Source organism: Nomascus leucogenys, chromosome 2 (assembly GCF_006542625.1).
Source record: "Nomascus leucogenys isolate Asia chromosome 2, Asia_NLE_v1, whole genome shotgun sequence".
Taxonomy (NCBI): domain Eukaryota; kingdom Metazoa; phylum Chordata; class Mammalia; order Primates; family Hylobatidae; genus Nomascus; species Nomascus leucogenys.
The window spans coordinates 50,845,467-50,861,632 of NC_044382.1; the positions used below are offsets into that span (position 1 = coordinate 50,845,467).

Sequence of the window (16,166 nt, forward strand, 5' to 3'; positions counted from 1 at the left end):
GTAATGTTTTATTCTTAAAGACTTCGCCTTTGGAACTTAAAATAAGCAATATATTCATTAAAGAAATAGTTTAATTTTGCAATACAGGTAGTCTTTAAATTTTTTGTCTATAAAATATTAAAGAAATATTCTAAGGATCTTAAAATAACTTCGGGAGGCATGGGGAAGGACAAAGGAACTGAATTTTTTTTTTTTGAGATGGAGTCTCGCTCTTTCACCCAGGCTGGAGTGCAGTGGCGCGATCTCGGCTCACTGCAGGCTCCGCCCCCCGGGGTTCACGCCATTCTCCTGCCTCAGCCTCCCGCGTAGCTGGGACTACAGGCGCCTGCCACCTCGCCTGGCTAATTTTTTTGTATTTTTAGTAGAGACGGGGTTTCACCGTGTTAGCCAGGATGGTCTCGATCTCCTGACCTCGTGATCCGCCCACCTCGGCCTCCCAAAGTGCTGGGATTACAGGCCTGAGCCACCACGCCCGGCCAGGAACTGAATTTTTATGTTGCGGTCTCTGATCAGTGCTTTTAGTCCAATCCAGTCAAGTAAGTAAAGGTTCATAGAAAAAATTATGTTTTATAAAATCATAGTGATGAAAGAAACTTTCCAGCCTAGGATCATCCCATCCAAGAAAAATACTGAGAAAACAGCTTGTAAAAAAGAAGGTAATATAATCAAATTATACTCATAAAACTCTACACTTAATAATAGGAATACATTATATAATATAAAAATAATTCTTACCATTTATTCCATATTTATCATTTCCAAGGCACTGTACACTGTACTAGATGCTTTACAATCAGACGGAGTTTCACTCTGTTGTGCCCAGGCTGGAGTGCAATGGCACGATCTCGGCTCACTGCAACCTCTGCTTCCCCAGTTCAAGCCATTCTCCTGCCTCAGCCTCCCAAGTAACTAGGACCACAGCCATGTGCCACCACACCTGGCTAATTTTTTTTTTTTTTTTTTTTTTTTTTGTAGAGATGGGGTTTCACTACGTTGGCCAGGCTGGTCTAACTCCCAACCTCAAGTGATCCGTCTACCTTGGCCTCCCAAAGTGCTGGGATTACAGGCGTGAGCCACTGTGCCCAGCCTACAGTCATGATTTCTAATTCCAAAAATCAGAATTTCTAATTCTCAGGTAGATGGCCAAAGCTGTTTTTTAAGTTTCGTGTCTTTTTAAGCAGAAGAAAATGAACCTTATTAAAGCTGAATGACTCATTCAAGGCCATATAGCTGGTAGGTGGCAGAAGTGGGGTTTGAACCCGTTTTTCTTCCATACCACACACTAATTACTGTATAGAAAAATAGCTGAATTGCTCTTATTAGCCAAATTTCATTTTTAAAACCCCACATGTGGTTTATTATTCTGTTATGGCAATGTCTATGTTGCATATTAATAAAAAAAATCCTTGTGTTTAGAAAACAAAGTGTTATCACAGATAACAATAAGCTATTCTTGTTCCTAGTTCCAATGATTTTGAACCTATTTCTCAGAACAAGAAGCCCTCTGATTCAAATATGAAACAAGAGTATTCTATTTCGTCACAAACACAAAGAGCTGAAACCCCATTTTTGAGCCATCTCTGTATATAATAAGAATCCAGCCTGCATTTGTCAGTGATCGAGAGTACAGTAAATAAGTCCCTGAAGAGGTCAGAGTGTTGACAAAATTCAACATGATGGTGGAGTCCACACAAACACAGGAAACAAAGCTCGGCCCTTCCACACAGCCGTCTGTCCTTGCAATGACTTCGTTTTAAGTCAACGTCTCTTCATGCCGCACATATTCCCCAATGTCTGCTTGATGAAATACCACAATCGCCATGGGGTCTACTTTTCTGCAGTCTTGTGTAGATTTTGCTGCCACCCCAAAACCCTGGGATTCAAAAGAAGAGACACTAACTCACTGAAGTCATTCAATATGCCCATATTGAGGGCTGGAAATAACAAAGACGAAAAAAATACAGTTCTGGTCTTTCTGGGATTCAAAACGTGCTGAGAATTTATTCTCTCAAGCACTCAGATTGAAAACATATCCTTCTTGAATAAGAGTACTTGAGTTCTGTAACGGCTACCATCTCTACTCACCAAAGGGATGTCTGCCATGGAGTACACCACCACGCCCTGGTACTGAGAAGTACTTTCAGTGATTCGACCCAGACCAGATTTCAACACATGGTTCCCATACAGGAAGGACTGCTCTGCACCAGGCTTTATCCAAACTTTATACTATAAGAGAATTAAAATCCAAGAAACATAAAAACGTTACTATTTCTATCCATGCAGACAAGCTAGCTGCTGGATCTGTGAATAATTTTCTGAATAATTTTAAGGGAAACAGAGACTCATGTTTTCCTCAAACTGTCCATCTCCTGAACAGAAATGCAGGAAGTTGCCCCGCGCAGTGGCTCACGCTTGTAATCCCAGGACTTTGGGAGGCCGAGGCAGGTGGATCACTTGAGGCCAGGAGTTCAAGACCAGCCTGGCCAACACAGCGAAACACTGTCTCTACTAAAAACACAGAAAAAAAACAGCCAGGTGTGGTGGCACATGCCTGTAATCCCAGCTACTGAGGCACAAGAATCGCTGGAACCTGGAAGGCGGAGGCTGCAGTGAGATCGCACCATTGCACTCTAGCCTGGGCGACACAGTGAAACTGTGTGGGGAGAAAGAGAAATGAAAAGAACAAACAGAGCAAGAAAGAAAAAGAAAAAGAAATGCAAAAAGTTATTTTCTCAACTCTACAAGGACCATCTTCCATGGCCAGGTTAACAGCTCTTTTTCTGGACCCCGGTGTCTTCATTGCTGCCACTTATTTGCTTTCTCATCTCTAGCTAGGTCTGCCTAGGCTTTTCTACTTCGCTGGAGAAAACTAACCCTACGCAGCCACATAGCATTCCTATCCCATAGCCCTGACCATGCCCAAGCTGCAAGACCTCTACACATCTCCATGTGCTGACACTCCTCCAAGCACACTGTCTGGGACTCTGGGAGAGAAGCTGCTGGACAATCTGCCTAATCCTTGACTTCATCGCCCGTGGCAGAATTGGAAACCACCCCACAAACCTTGGCATAAGGTGCAAGGTAATCCAGAGCTGTGACGTGCAACCGAAACTTGTGGGTTTTAGTGAATTTTCCAAAGCAGGTCCCCAGCGACACCAGCTTGTCCCCGGAAATATTGGCGGCCAGCTTCATAATCTTCTCACTAAAAGGGTAAAGGGAGAGCAAGGTTGCGGATGAAGGAGGCTGGTGGGACCCAGGACCCCCTCCCCTGGGTCCATGCTGCCTGCCCGGCCCCGCCTCACCTCACATAGTACACCCGGTCGTTGTGCAGACGGAAACAGTAGGTGCCATCGGGCCGGTCCACCAGCAGCTGAAGATTCTCCCCAATGCTGAGGGCAAAAGAGGACTGGAGACCGCGCCCGAACGGACCGGTCTCGGCACCGCGCCCCCACTCCACCCCTGGCCACCATGCCCACACACTCCCGCGTCCGCCCCGCGCGCTCTTACTATTTCGCGATCTTCTCAAACATGACACGGGTCTCCTCTTCAGTCAAAGGCCGCATTTTTTCCCCCGGGTTGGAACACCGGATCCTCGTGCCTTGGTAACCGGAAACGGAAGTCGGTCGCTCGCTGCTCCCCCGGCAACCCCACAGCCTTCCTCTCTAGCCCCGTACCAATAGTTCCTCTCGCTAGCGCCCAATAGTCTGGACGACCGCCGGGGAAAGCAAGCCGGCCGGATGAGAAAACGTAGAGACCGGAAATGTGCCTGTTTCTTCCTGTCCTAAATTCGGAGTCAGCGCCCCCTGTGGTCCGGAGGGGAAGTGACGTTGTTGCTGGGAAGATGGCGACCGCGGCGACTATCCCATCGTCAGCCACGGCCACGGCCACGGCCACGGCAGCGGCTCTTGGCGAGGTGGAGGATGAGGGGCTCCTGGCGTCGCTGTTCCGGGACCGCTTCCCCGAGGCCCAGTGGCGCGAGCGGCCCGATGTGGGCCGCTACCTCCGGGAGCTGAGCGGCTCTGGGCTGGAGCGGCTGCGGCGCGAGCCCGAGCGCCTGGCGGAGGAGCGGGCGCAGCTGCTGCAGCAGACGCGCGACTTGGCCTTCGCCAACTACAAGACCTTCATCCGCGGCGCCGAGTGCACCGAGCGCATCCACCGCCTGTTTGGCGACGTGGAGGCGTCTCTCGGCCGCCTGCTCGACCGCTTGCCCAGCTTCCAGCAGAGCTGCAGGTGCGATGCGCCTGGCGCTAAAGGGGCTTTTAACTGTAAAAGCTGACGTTTACGATGGTAGAAATAACTAACACTTATAAAGCGTTTACCACGTTCCAGGTTCTCTGCTGAGCGCTTTATTAATCCATTTAAACCTCACAACAGCCCTCGAGGTAGGTACTGTTATTCCTTTTTTTTTTTTTGAGACGGAGGCTCGCCCTGTCGCCAGGCTGGAGTGCAGTGGCGAGATCTCGGCTCGCTGCAACCTACTTCCGCCTCCCGGGTTCAAGTGATTCTCCTGCCTCAGCCTCCTGAGTAGCAGGGACCATAGGCGCGCGCCACCACGCCCCGCTATTTTTTTGTGTGTTTTTAGTAGAGACGGGGTTTCAGCATGTTGGCCAGGATGGTCTCGATATTTTGATCTCGCGATCTGCCCGCCTCGGCCTCCCAAAGCGCTGGGATTACAGGCATAAGCCACCGCGCCCAGCCCTGTTATTTCCATTTTACATATGAGCAAGTCAAGACAGAGATTAGTGACGTCCAAGGACACAGCTAGGAGGTTTCGAATTCAGAACTGGTTGCCCAGAAGCACGTCCCTCCCTCGAAGGGCTGTTGTGGGCACTAAAGAAAAAGGATTCATGCAAAGCTCTTATTAGCGGGTCTGACATAGTTAACATTATAGGTGTGAGCTGAATATATGTGCCCATTTATATACTTATTTTATACGAAAGCTTGGACCGGAGGTCATCTGCTTCAAAACTTCCATTGATGGGAAGCTGACAAGGAAATCCTCCCATTTGAGGGCATCAGATATCAAAAAGTCTCTCCATTTGGACGGCTGGATGCGATGGCTCAGCCTGTAATCCCAGCACTTTGGGAGCCTGAGGCTTGAGCCCAGGAGTTCGAGAGCAGCCTGGCCAACATGGCAAAACCCTGTCTCTACAAAATAAAAAATTAGCTGGGCGTGGTGGCGTGCGCCTGTAGTCCCAGCTACACAGGAGGTTGAGGTGGGTCAGTTGGGCCCGGGAGATTGAGGCTGCAGTGAGCCATGATTGTGCCACCGCACTCTAGTTTGGGAGGTCGAGGCTGCGGTGGGCTCTGATTGTGCCACTGCATTGCAGACTGGGTGACAGAGTGAAACTGTGTCTTAAAAAAAGAAAAAAAGGCTGGGCGCGGTGGCTCACACCTGTAATCCCAGCACTTTGAGAGGCCAAGGCAGGCGGATCACGAGGTCAAGAGATCGAGGCCATCCTGGCCAACATGCTGAAACCCGCGTGTCTACTAAAAATACAATTAGCTGGGCGTGGTGGCGCGCGCTTGTAGTCCCAGCTACTCGGGAGGCTGAGGCAGGAGAATTACTTGAACCTGGGAGGCGGCGGTTGCAGTGAGCCAAGATGGTGCGTGCCACTGCACTCCAGCCTGGTGACAGAACAAGACTCCGTCTGAAAAAAAAAAAAAAAAAAAAAAAAAAAAAGTCGTTTGTGAGTCATATTCTGTCTCCATAGATCCTCAGTCCATTATCCCTAGTTTTGCCTTCCAGCCTTTCATGATTAAAGTTTAATTTTTCTTTTGAGCCTTTGGATATTTGACAGCAGCTTTTGTACCCTTCCATGCTCCAGAATAGATAGGGGACTTGATAAAGCAGGTCTCTGCAAATATGGAGAAGTGTTGAAAGTAGACTGTGGCAGGAACTATGGTTGAACATTAGCATAGGAGAAGATGAAGACCTGAGGGAATATGGGGAAAGGGTGTGGATTCTAGGCAGTTAGTGCTTCATTATGAAAATAATGATAGCTATTGTTAAATATTTAATTCTGTCTCTTTTACTATTTTTACTTTGACGCATTCGCTCTGTTTCAAGTTCTGTGTTAAATGCTTCACACACATCATCTCATTTAGTTCTTACTTATGAGGAGGGTCCTATGTACTTTCTTTTTTTTGAGACGGAGTCTTGCTTTGTTGGCCAGGCTGCAGTGCAGTGGTGCCATCTCTGCTCACTGCAACCTCCACCTCCTGGGTTCAAGTGATTCTCCTGCCTCAGCCTCCCAAGTAGCTGGGACTACAGGCGCGCGCCACCACGCCTGACTAATTTTTTGTATTTTTAGTAGAGATGGGGTTTCACTTGAACTCCTGGCCTCAAGTGATCCGCCCACCTCAGCCTCCCAAAGTGCTGGGATTACAGGTGTGAGCCACTGCGCCTGGCCCTATATACTGTTTTACCAATGAGGAAACAGGTTCAGAGAGGCCAAGTACCTTTCCACAGCCAGCAAGTGGCATATCTGGATTTCCATCTGTTAGATTTATTAATTGTATGTTTTTGGACAAGTTGCTTAACCTCTCTGGGATTAAAAATTTCCTCAGTTGCAATAATACTTACCTTATAGGTGGGGTGTGAGGAATAAATCAGATCATCCAGCCCAATGTTCATAGCAGGTGCTTGGTAACTGTAGCTAAGGTTTGGGTACAGAGCAGTGAAGGACCAACATTCTCCTGATTATTACCAGGAACTTTGTGAAGGAAGCTGAGGAGATCAGCTCCAACCGCCGGATGAATAGCCTGACCTTAAACCGGCACACAGAAATTTTGGAAATACTGGAGATTCCTCAGCTCATGGACACCTGTGTCCGGAACAGTTATTATGAAGAGGCCCTGGAGCTTGCAGCCTACGTACGCCGACTGGAGAGGAAATACTCTTCCATCCCTGTCATCCAGGTAGCCAACTTGCCCAGAGAGGACTCAAAGTAATGTTCTTGTAATCATTTATTCTGTGGTCAAGACTGAAGCTTTAGGTAGAAACTCTTGCATGTTTCACATCAGTTTCTGCTAGCCAGGCATGCCTGAATGGAAAACATTCATTTATTCAAAATACATACTAATCATGTGCCAAGCACTGCTCTATATGCTGGGGATACAGTGTGAATAAAGTGGTCCTGGCTCTCATGCAGCTTACGTGCTAATGGGAAGTCTGATAATTGACAAAGAAATAAATGATATCATTTCAGATAGTGGTGTCTGAAGAAAAAAACAGGGAATGGGGTAGAGGGGGTCTAGGGTAGGTTTCTTTAGGGTGATCAAGAAAGACTCTTCTGGGGAGGTAATATTTAAGCTGAGACCTAAATGAGAAGAAGGTGCCAGCCCACAAAGATCTGGGGAGAGAGCAAACCAGAAAGTGTGAAGAACAAGTAGAGAGAGCTGAAGTGGGCAGAAATTGAGGTGTTTAAGGGATACAGAGGCAGCCAGGGTTAATGGATTGTAGCAGTGGGAGCGCACTAGGAAGCAGGTGAAGATGAAGAACGAGGTAGGGCCACCAGTGTAAGTCCCAACAAGTGGTTGGAATTTTCTTGATTGCAGTGGGAAGTCACTGGAGGATTTTTTTTTTTTTTTTTTTTGAGACGGAGTCTCGCTCTGTCGCCCAGGCTGGAGTGCAGTGGCGCAATCTCGGCTCACTGCAAGTTCCGCCTCCCGGGTTCACGCCATTCTCCTGCCTCAGCCTCTCCGAGTAGCTGGGACTACAGGCGCCTGCCACCTCGCCCGGCTAATTTTTTGTATTTTTAGTAGAGACAGGGTTTCACTGTGTTAGCCAGGATGGCCTCGATCTCCTGACCTCGTGATCCGCCCGCCTCGGCCTCCCAAAGTGCTGGGATTACAAGCGTGAGCCAACGCGCCCGGCCTACACTGGAGGATTTTAAGCTTTTTTTTTTTTTTTTTTTTTTTTTTTTTTTTTTTTTTTTTTTTTTGAGACAGAGTCTCGCTCTGTCGCCCAGGCTGGAGTGCAGTGGCGCGACCTTGGCTCACTGCAACCTTTATCTCCCAGGTTCAAGTGATTCTCCTGCCTCTGCCTCCCAAGTAACTGGGATTATAGGCCTGCACCACCACACCCACCTGATTTTTATATTTTTAGTAGAGACGGGGTTCACATGTTGGCCAGACTGGTCTCAAACTCCTGACCTCAAGTGACCTGCCTGCCCACAGTGCTGGGATTACAGGTGTGAGCCACTGCACCTGGCCAGGTTTTAAGCTTTTTAAGCAAGAGAGTTAACTAACCTGATCTTTGTTGGTGAACCTACAGGCATCAGCTTTAGGAAATTACTTCATATTTCAGGAAAGCCATGGGAATGTTGGTCTGCAGTCTTCAGAGTTAGCGGAATGGGTTCTAGAAAGCATCCTTCCCAGCGCAGTGTGACTCTCTGTGTATTGTCAGGGCATCGTGAACGAAGTGCGCCAGTCCATGCAGCTGATGCTAAGCCAGCTGATCCAGCAACTGAGGACCAACATCCAGCTTCCCGCCTGCCTCCGTGTCATTGGCTACCTGCGGCGCATGGACATCTTCACTGAGGCTGAGTTGAGGGTGAAGTTTCTTCAGGCCCGAGATGCTTGGCTCCGGTCCATCCTGACTGCCATTCCTAATGATGATCCCTATTTCCATATCACAAAAACCATCGAGGCCTGCCGTGTCAATCTCTTTGATATCATCACCCAGTACCGTGCCATCTTCTCAGACGAGGACCCACTGCTGCCTCCTGCCATGGGTGAGCACACTGTGAATGAGAGTGCCATATTCCATGGCTGGGTGCTACAGAAAGTCTCACAGTTCCTGCAGGCGCTGGAGACTGACCTTTACCGGGGCATAGGCGGCCGCCTGGACTCTCTGCTGGGCCAGTGCATGTACTTTGGGCTGTCCTTCAGCCGGGTGGGAGCTGATTTCCGGGGTCAGTTGGCTCCTGTTTTCCAGCGGGTGGCCATCAGCACTTTCCAGAAAGCAATTCAGGAAACAGTGGAGAAATTCCAGGAAGAAATGAACTCCTACACACTCATCTCAGCTCCAGCCATCCTGGGCACCAGTAACATGCCTGCTGCTGTGCCAGCCGCCCAGCCGGGGACGCTGCAGCCACCCATGGTGCTCCTAGATTTCCCACCCCTCGCCTGCTTCCTCAACAATATTCTGGTCGCCTTCAATGATTTGCGCCTCTGCTGCCCTGTGGCCCTGGCGCAGGATGTGACTGGGGCCTTGGAAGATGCCCTTGCCAAGGTGAGCACATTCTGTTGGTTTTCTGCTACCCTGGGCCTTCTCTGGTAATGGGTGGCCAGATTTTTGTAATAAACCCATCTATTTGACAGTGGTGTCTGCTGACATGGAGAGATCTAGTGTGGTTTTGGAGGTTCTCCTGATTGAGCAGCTCTGGCCAGTTGCCCTTCGTGGGACCTAGGACAGTCCATGAAGTGACTTGCCTATAGTAACAATTCAGTAATGCACGTATTAGCTTTCTAGTGCTGCATAACAAATTCCCACAAACTTAGTCGCTTCCAGCAACACATTTATTACTTCCCAGTTTTGGTGGGTCAGGAGTCCAGGCACAGCACAACTGGGTCCTCTCTGCTCAGGGTCTTACAGGGTTGCGTGTTGGCTGGACTATGGTCTCATCTGGAGGTTGGGGCTCCATTTCAGACTCATTCAAGTTGGTGGGGGTCAGTTCCTTGCAATTGCAGAACTGAAGCCTCATCTCCTAGAGGCTGTCCACTCCATAGGCAGCTGACAACATGGCTGTTTGCTTCCTCAAGGCCAGCAGGAGAGCTCCTCTCTTGCTTGAGTCTCTTCTTTTTTTTTTTTTTTTTTTTGGAGACGGAGTCTCGCTCTGTCGCCCAGGCTGGAGTGCAGTGGTGCGATCTCGGCTCACTGCAAGCTCCGCCTCCCGGGTTCACGCTATTCTTCTGCTTCAGCCTCCCGAGTAGCTGGGACTACAGGCGCCCGCCACCACGCCCGGCTAATTTTTTTTGCATTTTTTTTTAGTAGAAACGGGGTTTCACCATGTTAGCCAGGATGGTCTTGATCTCCTGACCTCGTGATCTGTCCGCCTCGGCCTCCCAAAGTGCTGGGATTACAGGCGTGAGCCACCGCGCCCGGCTGAGTCTCTTCTTTTAGGTACCTCCTTTTAAAAAATTCATTTGATTAAGTCAAATGATTAGGGACTTTTAATTACATCTGCAAAACCCTTTACCTTTAGCATATTCTTTTATTTTTATTCTTAAAAGTGTTTTATTTTACAGAGAGGTAGTGTCTCCCTATGTTGCCTGGGCTGGTCTCAAACTCCTGGACTCAAGTGATCCTCCTGCTACAGCCCCTCAGAGTGTGGGATTACAGGTGTGAGTCACTGGAACCCAGGAAGTCCAGCACCAGAGTCTGTGTTCTTACCCTGTCTCCATGCCACATATCTGTAGTGTCAGCTAGGCTGCTCTGTTGGTTTTGAAACTTCTCTTCCCTAGCTGTTTTCTTACAGTTTTCCAGTGGTTCTAGCTTTCTGAAACCTCAGAGGCTTAGTAGAAACCTTGCATAGTTTTGCTTCATTTTCCTGGATCCAGCACAGTTCTGGTTGGTCCTCCATGGAAGTTAAGAACCATGTATTGGGCCGGGTGCAGTAGCTCACACCTGTAATGCCAACAATTTGGGAGGCTGAGGCAGGAGGATCTCTTGAAGCCAGGAGGTCCAGATCAGCCTGGGCAACAAAGCAAGACCCTATCTCTACAAAAAATTTTAAAACTTAGCCAGGCGTGATGTTGCAGGCCTGTAGTCCCAGCTACTTGGGAGGCTAAGGCGGGAGTATCCCTTGAGCCCAGGAGTTCGAAGCTACAGTGAGCTGATTGTGCCACTGCACTCCAGCTTAGGTGACAGAGCAAAATCCTGTCTCTAAAAAAAAAAAAAAAAAAAAAAAACCCAAAACCATGTATTCTCTATAGTTTTATGACACTCCTCCACTGGAACCGGAAACTATACCCGTAATGTAACAAGTTGGGTCTGAACTTCACATTAATAAAGTGACACAACTGTGGAGAACGACCATAATTCTGAGTTTAAATGAGACAGTAAAATAATATACTGTTAAATTACTTTGTTCAGGAAAACTTGAGGGGTATACCTTTTTTTGCCTAGTTTCATGCACTGCTGTCCCGGTGGTCATAGGCTGTCCCAGTGATTGACGGTGCCTTTGTCTCTTAGGTAACTAAAATAATCCTGGCCTTCCATCGCGCCGAAGAGGCTGCCTTCAGCAGTGGGGAGCAAGAGCTCTTCGTCCAGTTCTGCACTGTCTTCCTGGAAGACCTTGTTCCATATTTAAATCGCTGTCTCCAAGTCCTTTTTCCACCAGCTCAGATAGCACAGACTTTAGGTAAGAGAATGAAAATTTTGTAAACTGCCTTACTGATATGTAATTCACATACTAAATAATTCACCCATTTGTGCAAGTCAGTGTTTTTTTGTAAATATGAATCCAATTTTAGAATATTTCCATCACTCCAAAAAGATCCTTCATGCACGTTTGTAGTCATTCCTCGACAGCATCCTTAGCCCCTGGCAACCTACTTTCTGTTGCCATAGATTTGCCTTTTCTGGACATTTCATAAAAATGGAATCATATATTATGTGGCTAAGCGGAAGAAGCCAGTCACAAAAGAACCACATACGTATGATTCCATTTATGTGAAATATCTAGAGAAACGGTTTTTACAGTCTTTTTTTTTTTTTTGAGGCGGAGTCTCGCTCTGTTGCCAGGCTGGAGTGCAGTGGTGCAGTCTTGGCTCATTGCAACCTCCACCTCCTGGGTTCAAGTAATTCTCCTGCCTCAGCCTCCCGAGTAGCTGGGACTACAGACTCGCACCACCACGCCCAGCTAATTTTTGTATTTTGGTAGAGACAGGGTTTCACCATGTTGGCCACGATGGTCTCAATCTCTTGACCTGTGATCCGCCCGCCTTGGCCTCCCAAAGTACTGGAATTACAGGGGTGAACCACCACGCCCGTCCGAAAGTCTTTTTTCCAATTCACTTTCACGTCCTTGTCCTCTTGTGATGGGAGAGGGGCTTGGTTGAGGCACAGCTTCTCAAAGGGCAATGGGTCAGTGCATCACACCTGCAAAGCCTGGCTGCCCTCTGCTTTTTTCGTGGTGCTACCTGAGGTCTGGGTTCCTGCTGCAGGCGCCCTACACTGCTGCTCCGTTACCTTCTGCTTCACAGTATGGCTTCCCGTTCCCTGTGACAAAGGTGGTTTTTGCTGTATTGAAACATAGTAATTGATGGCTGGGCGCAGTGGCTCATGCCTGTAATCCCAGCACTTTGGGAGGCCGAGGCGGATGGATCACCTGAGGTTGGGAGTTTGAGACCAGACTGGCCAACATAGTAACCCCGTCTCTACTAAAAATACAAAAATTAGCCTGGCGTGGTGGCAGTGGGCTGTAATCCCAGCTACCACGCAGGCTGAGGCATGAGAACTGCTTGAACCTGGGAGGCAGAGGTTGCAGTGAGCAGCAATCACGCCACTGCACTCCAGTCTGGGTGACAGAGCGAGACTCTGTATCAAAAAAAAAAAAAAAATAGTAACGGCTTCTGTTTTCTTTTCCCTTAAATTCTTTTTTTTTTTTTGAGACGGAGTTTTGCTCTTGTTGCCCAGGCTGGAGTGCAGTGGCGCTATCTTGGGTCACCACAACCTCCGCCTCCTAGGTTCAAGCGATTCTCCTGCCTCAGCCTCCCAAGTAGCTGGGATTACAGGCATGCACCACTGCACCCGGCTAATTTTATATTTTTAGTAGAGATGGAGTTTCTCTGTGTAGGTCAGGCTGGTCTTGAACTCCCGACCTCAGGTGATCCGCCCACCTCAGCCCCCCAAAGTGCTGGAATTACAGGCGTAAGACACCGCGCCCCGCCTCCCTTAAATTTCTTTATTGAGTTTTATTAACTTTTTTCCATTTTGCTTTCCCCACGTCTGGGTCAGGCATTCCTCCCACTCAGCTCTCCAAGTACAGTAACCTCGGGCATGTGAACATTGGCGCCATTCAGGAGCCCCTCGCCTTTATTCTGCCAAAGAGAGAGACGCTCTTCAACCTGGAGGACCAGGCGCTGGGGCCCGAGCTCACAGCTCCAGCACCAGAGCCGCCCGCCGAGGAGCCACGCCTGGAGCCCGCGGGCCCAGCCTGCCCGGAGGGAGGGCGAGCGGAGACGCAGGTGGAACTGCCCAGCGTGGGGCCCTAGCCGGCGTCCCCTGCCTCCAGAACGCGGTGCGTGAGGTGCCCTGCGCGGGGCGGCCAGGACTGCCACGCCCTGGGAGGTCCAGGGCGGGCTCCGGAGGCAGGAAGGCGCTCCCGGGAGGAGAGCGGAAGGGGGCGGTGCTCACTGCCAGTGTAGGCAGGAGGCGGAGATCTAGTCGCGGCTTCGTTGTTCGCTGGCCGACGGCGCTTCCCGGCGTGCCCGGCGCTGCGGCCGGAAGGGGCGGGCCGAGTTACTGTTGCGGGGGCCGCCATGGCCCGGCTGTGGGGCGCGCTGAGTCCTGGGCCACTGTGGGCGGCCGTGCCGTGGGGAGGCGCGGCATCCCTCGGTGCCCGGGCCTGCAGCTCCACGGCCGCCCCGGATGGCGTCGAGGGCCCGGCGCTCCGGCGCTCCTACTGGAGCCAGCTGAGGCGCCTGGTGCTGGGTCCTCCCGAACCGCCGTTCCCGCACGTGTGCCAGGTCGGGGATCCGGTGCTGCGCGGCGTGGCGGCCCCGGTGGAGCGGGCGCAGCTGGGCGGGCCCGAGCTGCAGCGGCTGACGCAGCGGCTGGTCCAGGTGATGCGGCGGCGGCGCTGTGTGGGCCTAAGCGCGCCGCAGCTGGGGGTGCCGCGGCAGGTGCTGGTGCTGGAGCTCACCGAGGCGCTGTGTCGGGAGTGCCCGCCCCGCCAGCGTGCGCTCCGCCAGATGGAGCCCTTCCCCCTGCGCGTGTTCGTGAACCCCAGCCTGCGAGTGCTTGACAGCCGCCTGGTCACTTTCCCCGAGGGCTGCGAGAGCGTCGCCGGCTTCCTGGCCTGCGTGCCCCGCTTCCAGGCGGTGCAGATCTCAGGTGCGGGCGGCGGGGGCCGGGGCGACTGGAGCAGCGCGCGCGTCTCTTCTCCCGACTCCGGCGATAGCGCAGAAGTGGTCGCGGTTCATACGCCGGACCTCCCGCAGAAACGAAGTGGGACGCGGGAGCGGGGAGGCCTCAGGACGGATAGAAGCTCCTGTGGGGCAGAGCCCGCTCAGATAGGACGCAGGAGCGAGGAGAGGTCCCTTAATTCCACTGTTACCTGACAGCCTGGCGTCTGCTTTCTGCTCCCTTGCTCTCTGAGGCAAACACCCTCTTTGGCCCCAGTTAGATGCGCCACGGTGGAGTTGGAGAAGTGAGGGTTAGCCCCCCAGCCTGACCCAGCCCAGGGGGCTAGGCCATTCCCCCTGTGGTACCACAGGATGTCTCGCGGAATGCGGGCTCTGCTGGGATCGGGGTGATTGTTCCTGCAGAGCAAGCCCGTCGGTTCAAGAGGGTCAGAAAAACAGTGGGGTCTCAAGCTGCAGAACGTCTGTTAGGAGTTGAGAGCCCACAGGTACCTCAGAAGTGGGCGGAGTGTTCGGAAGGGTCGCACCGTAGAAAGATGATTTTTCATGTCAGCTCTACAGTGAGCTCGATAACCTAATTACCAGAGTTGGGAACCAGGTTGAACACTTGGTAATGGGCCGAGATGAGGCACGTTTTCCAGTTAAAAGAGGAGCTGCTGTCTATATTTGCCATTTGCTGTTGCCTCTTGTCAATGGGAACAGCCAGGGCCGGGGGCAGGGGTAAGGAGGTTGAGGATGATGCAGTTCAGCTGCTCCCACTCACCAGAGCTGTAACTTCCTTTGCAGGGCTGGACCCCAATGGAGAACAGGTGGTGTGGCAGGCGAGCGGGTGGGCAGCCCGCATCATCCAGCACGAGATGGACCACCTGCAGGGCTGCCTGTTTATTGACAAAATGGACAGCAGGACATTCACAAACGTCTATTGGATGAAGGTGAATGACTAAAGCTTTGCTATTGGGGCTGAGGATTCCGGATACCAAGACGCAAACACTTTCACTTTGAGCTGGGCACATCTTACTTGGCATCAACTTGGATGGCTCGCATATGACAGGAAACTGGATTGCCAAGGCATGGCAGACTGAGCTGGAGGAAGATGTCAGGAATGTTTGCCCTGAAATCAGTTATGGACGAAATGTTGTCTACAACTTGAGGAGAAAAATCACCCCCAAAGGAGTGGACATTTCCTAACAATTGTGTATGGAGGAAGGTGGGGTAATTGCATTCGTCTGCAGTAGACACGAGTTCCTCGGACCTGTATGATCTACTCCCAAAGCCAAGGTTTGGTAATAATGTAGTCCCCAAATATCTGAAAGCTGTCTTTAAAAATGCAGGTAAGCATGTGACTGGCTATTTGTGCCGAGTTCTTATTTTTACAGAGGGCTTGTGGCCTTGGACGCCAGTTTGCTTATGGAAATGAAACAGGACAGAATAGTCCCTGCTCAAGGATGTGTTTCATGACAGCACGAGTGTAAATGAGTGCCCACACATTTTAATAGCCTTGGGTAGGATTTTGCTGCTGAGATCCCTAGAGCAGCTGGTTCTTGGCTCATTCTTGGGGTAGAGGCCATGGATCAGGGCTGGGGGCAGGGGTGACAATTGAGAAGTGCACTGAGCCCTTTCCTGTTAACAATTGGGACAGACACAGAAAGTAGGACTAGTACTTCCTGGTTATACACTTATTTTGTAAAAATAGAATTAACATCACACCAACCAATGTGTAGATTTAAGAAAGTGGCCAGGTGGAGTGGCTCACGCCTGTAATCCCAGCACTTTGGGAGGGCGGGGTGGGTGGATCACGAGGTCAGGAGTTCAAGACCAGCCTGGCCAAGATGGTGAAACCCTGTCTCTACTAAAAATACAAAAATTAGCCGGGCATGGTGGTGAGTGCCTGTAATCCCAGCTGCTCGTGAAGCTAAGGCAGAGAATTGCTTGAACCCAGGAGGCAGAGGTTGCAGTGAGCCGAGATCACGCCACTGCATTCCATCCAGCCTGGGTGACAGAGCAAGACTCAAAAGTACGATTCTGGCTGTAGAGTTTTTCTTTTTTTTTTTTTTTTTTTTTTGAGACGGAGT

The 16,166-nt window shown here is 50.6% G+C and overlaps 3 protein-coding genes across 3 annotated transcripts; 2 read left to right on the forward strand and 1 right to left on the reverse strand.

The window, feature by feature from the left end:
• Positions 1 to 971: 971 nt before the first annotated feature.
• On the reverse strand, positions 972 to 3,762 carry NIP7 (nucleolar pre-rRNA processing protein NIP7). The gene is made up of 5 exons (XM_012504831.2): positions 3,508 to 3,762; positions 3,303 to 3,389; positions 3,064 to 3,202; positions 2,086 to 2,226; positions 972 to 1,873 (listed from the first exon to the last, which is right to left on the reverse strand). The coding sequence occupies exons 1-5, from the start codon at positions 3,561 to 3,563 to the stop codon at positions 1,754 to 1,756; spliced, it is 543 nt and encodes a 180-aa protein (XP_012360285.2). The 5' UTR covers positions 3,564 to 3,762; the 3' UTR covers positions 972 to 1,753.
• On the forward strand, positions 3,727 to 15,442 carry COG8 (component of oligomeric golgi complex 8). Its single transcript, XM_030794693.1, has 6 exons — positions 3,727 to 4,230; positions 6,714 to 6,921; positions 8,411 to 9,238; positions 11,201 to 11,369; positions 12,968 to 13,250; positions 14,881 to 15,442. The coding sequence occupies exons 1-5, from the start codon at positions 3,761 to 3,763 to the stop codon at positions 13,222 to 13,224; spliced, it is 1,932 nt and encodes a 643-aa protein (XP_030650553.1). The 5' UTR covers positions 3,727 to 3,760; the 3' UTR covers positions 13,225 to 13,250; positions 14,881 to 15,442.
• On the forward strand, positions 13,259 to 15,442 carry PDF (peptide deformylase, mitochondrial). Its single transcript, XM_003262943.3, has 2 exons — positions 13,259 to 14,065; positions 14,881 to 15,442. Exons 1-2 carry the CDS (start codon positions 13,492 to 13,494, stop codon positions 15,036 to 15,038), a joined length of 732 nt encoding a protein of 243 aa, XP_003262991.2. The 5' UTR covers positions 13,259 to 13,491; the 3' UTR covers positions 15,039 to 15,442.
• Positions 15,443 to 16,166: the final 724 nt, after the last annotated feature.

Bases quoted from the DNA above. Each gene is read 5' to 3' on its own strand.
- NIP7 (XM_012504831.2), bottom strand. From the start codon at position 3,563: ATGCGGCCTTTGACTGAAGAGGAGACCCGTGTCATGTTTGAGAAGATC. The intron at 3,203-3,302 runs GTGAGGCGGGGC...TTACCCTTTTAG, and splicing joins GACCGGGTGTACTATGTGAG to TGAGAAGATTATGAAGCTGG. The intron at 2,227-3,063 runs GTTTGTGGGGTG...ATTCTCTTATAG, and splicing joins ACCTTGCACCTTATGCCAAG to TATAAAGTTTGGATAAAGCC.
- COG8 (XM_030794693.1), top strand. From the start codon at position 3,761: ATGTGCCTGTTTCTTCCTGTCCTAAATTCGGAGTCAGCGCCCCCTGTG. The intron at 4,231-6,713 runs GTGCGATGCGCC...GATTATTACCAG, and splicing joins AGCTTCCAGCAGAGCTGCAG to GAACTTTGTGAAGGAAGCTG. The intron at 9,239-11,200 runs GTGAGCACATTC...TTTGTCTCTTAG, and splicing joins TGGAAGATGCCCTTGCCAAG to GTAACTAAAATAATCCTGGC.
- PDF (XM_003262943.3), top strand. From the start codon at position 13,492: ATGGCCCGGCTGTGGGGCGCGCTGAGTCCTGGGCCACTGTGGGCGGCC. The intron at 14,066-14,880 runs GTGCGGGCGGCG...CTTCCTTTGCAG, and splicing joins CCAGGCGGTGCAGATCTCAG to GGCTGGACCCCAATGGAGAA.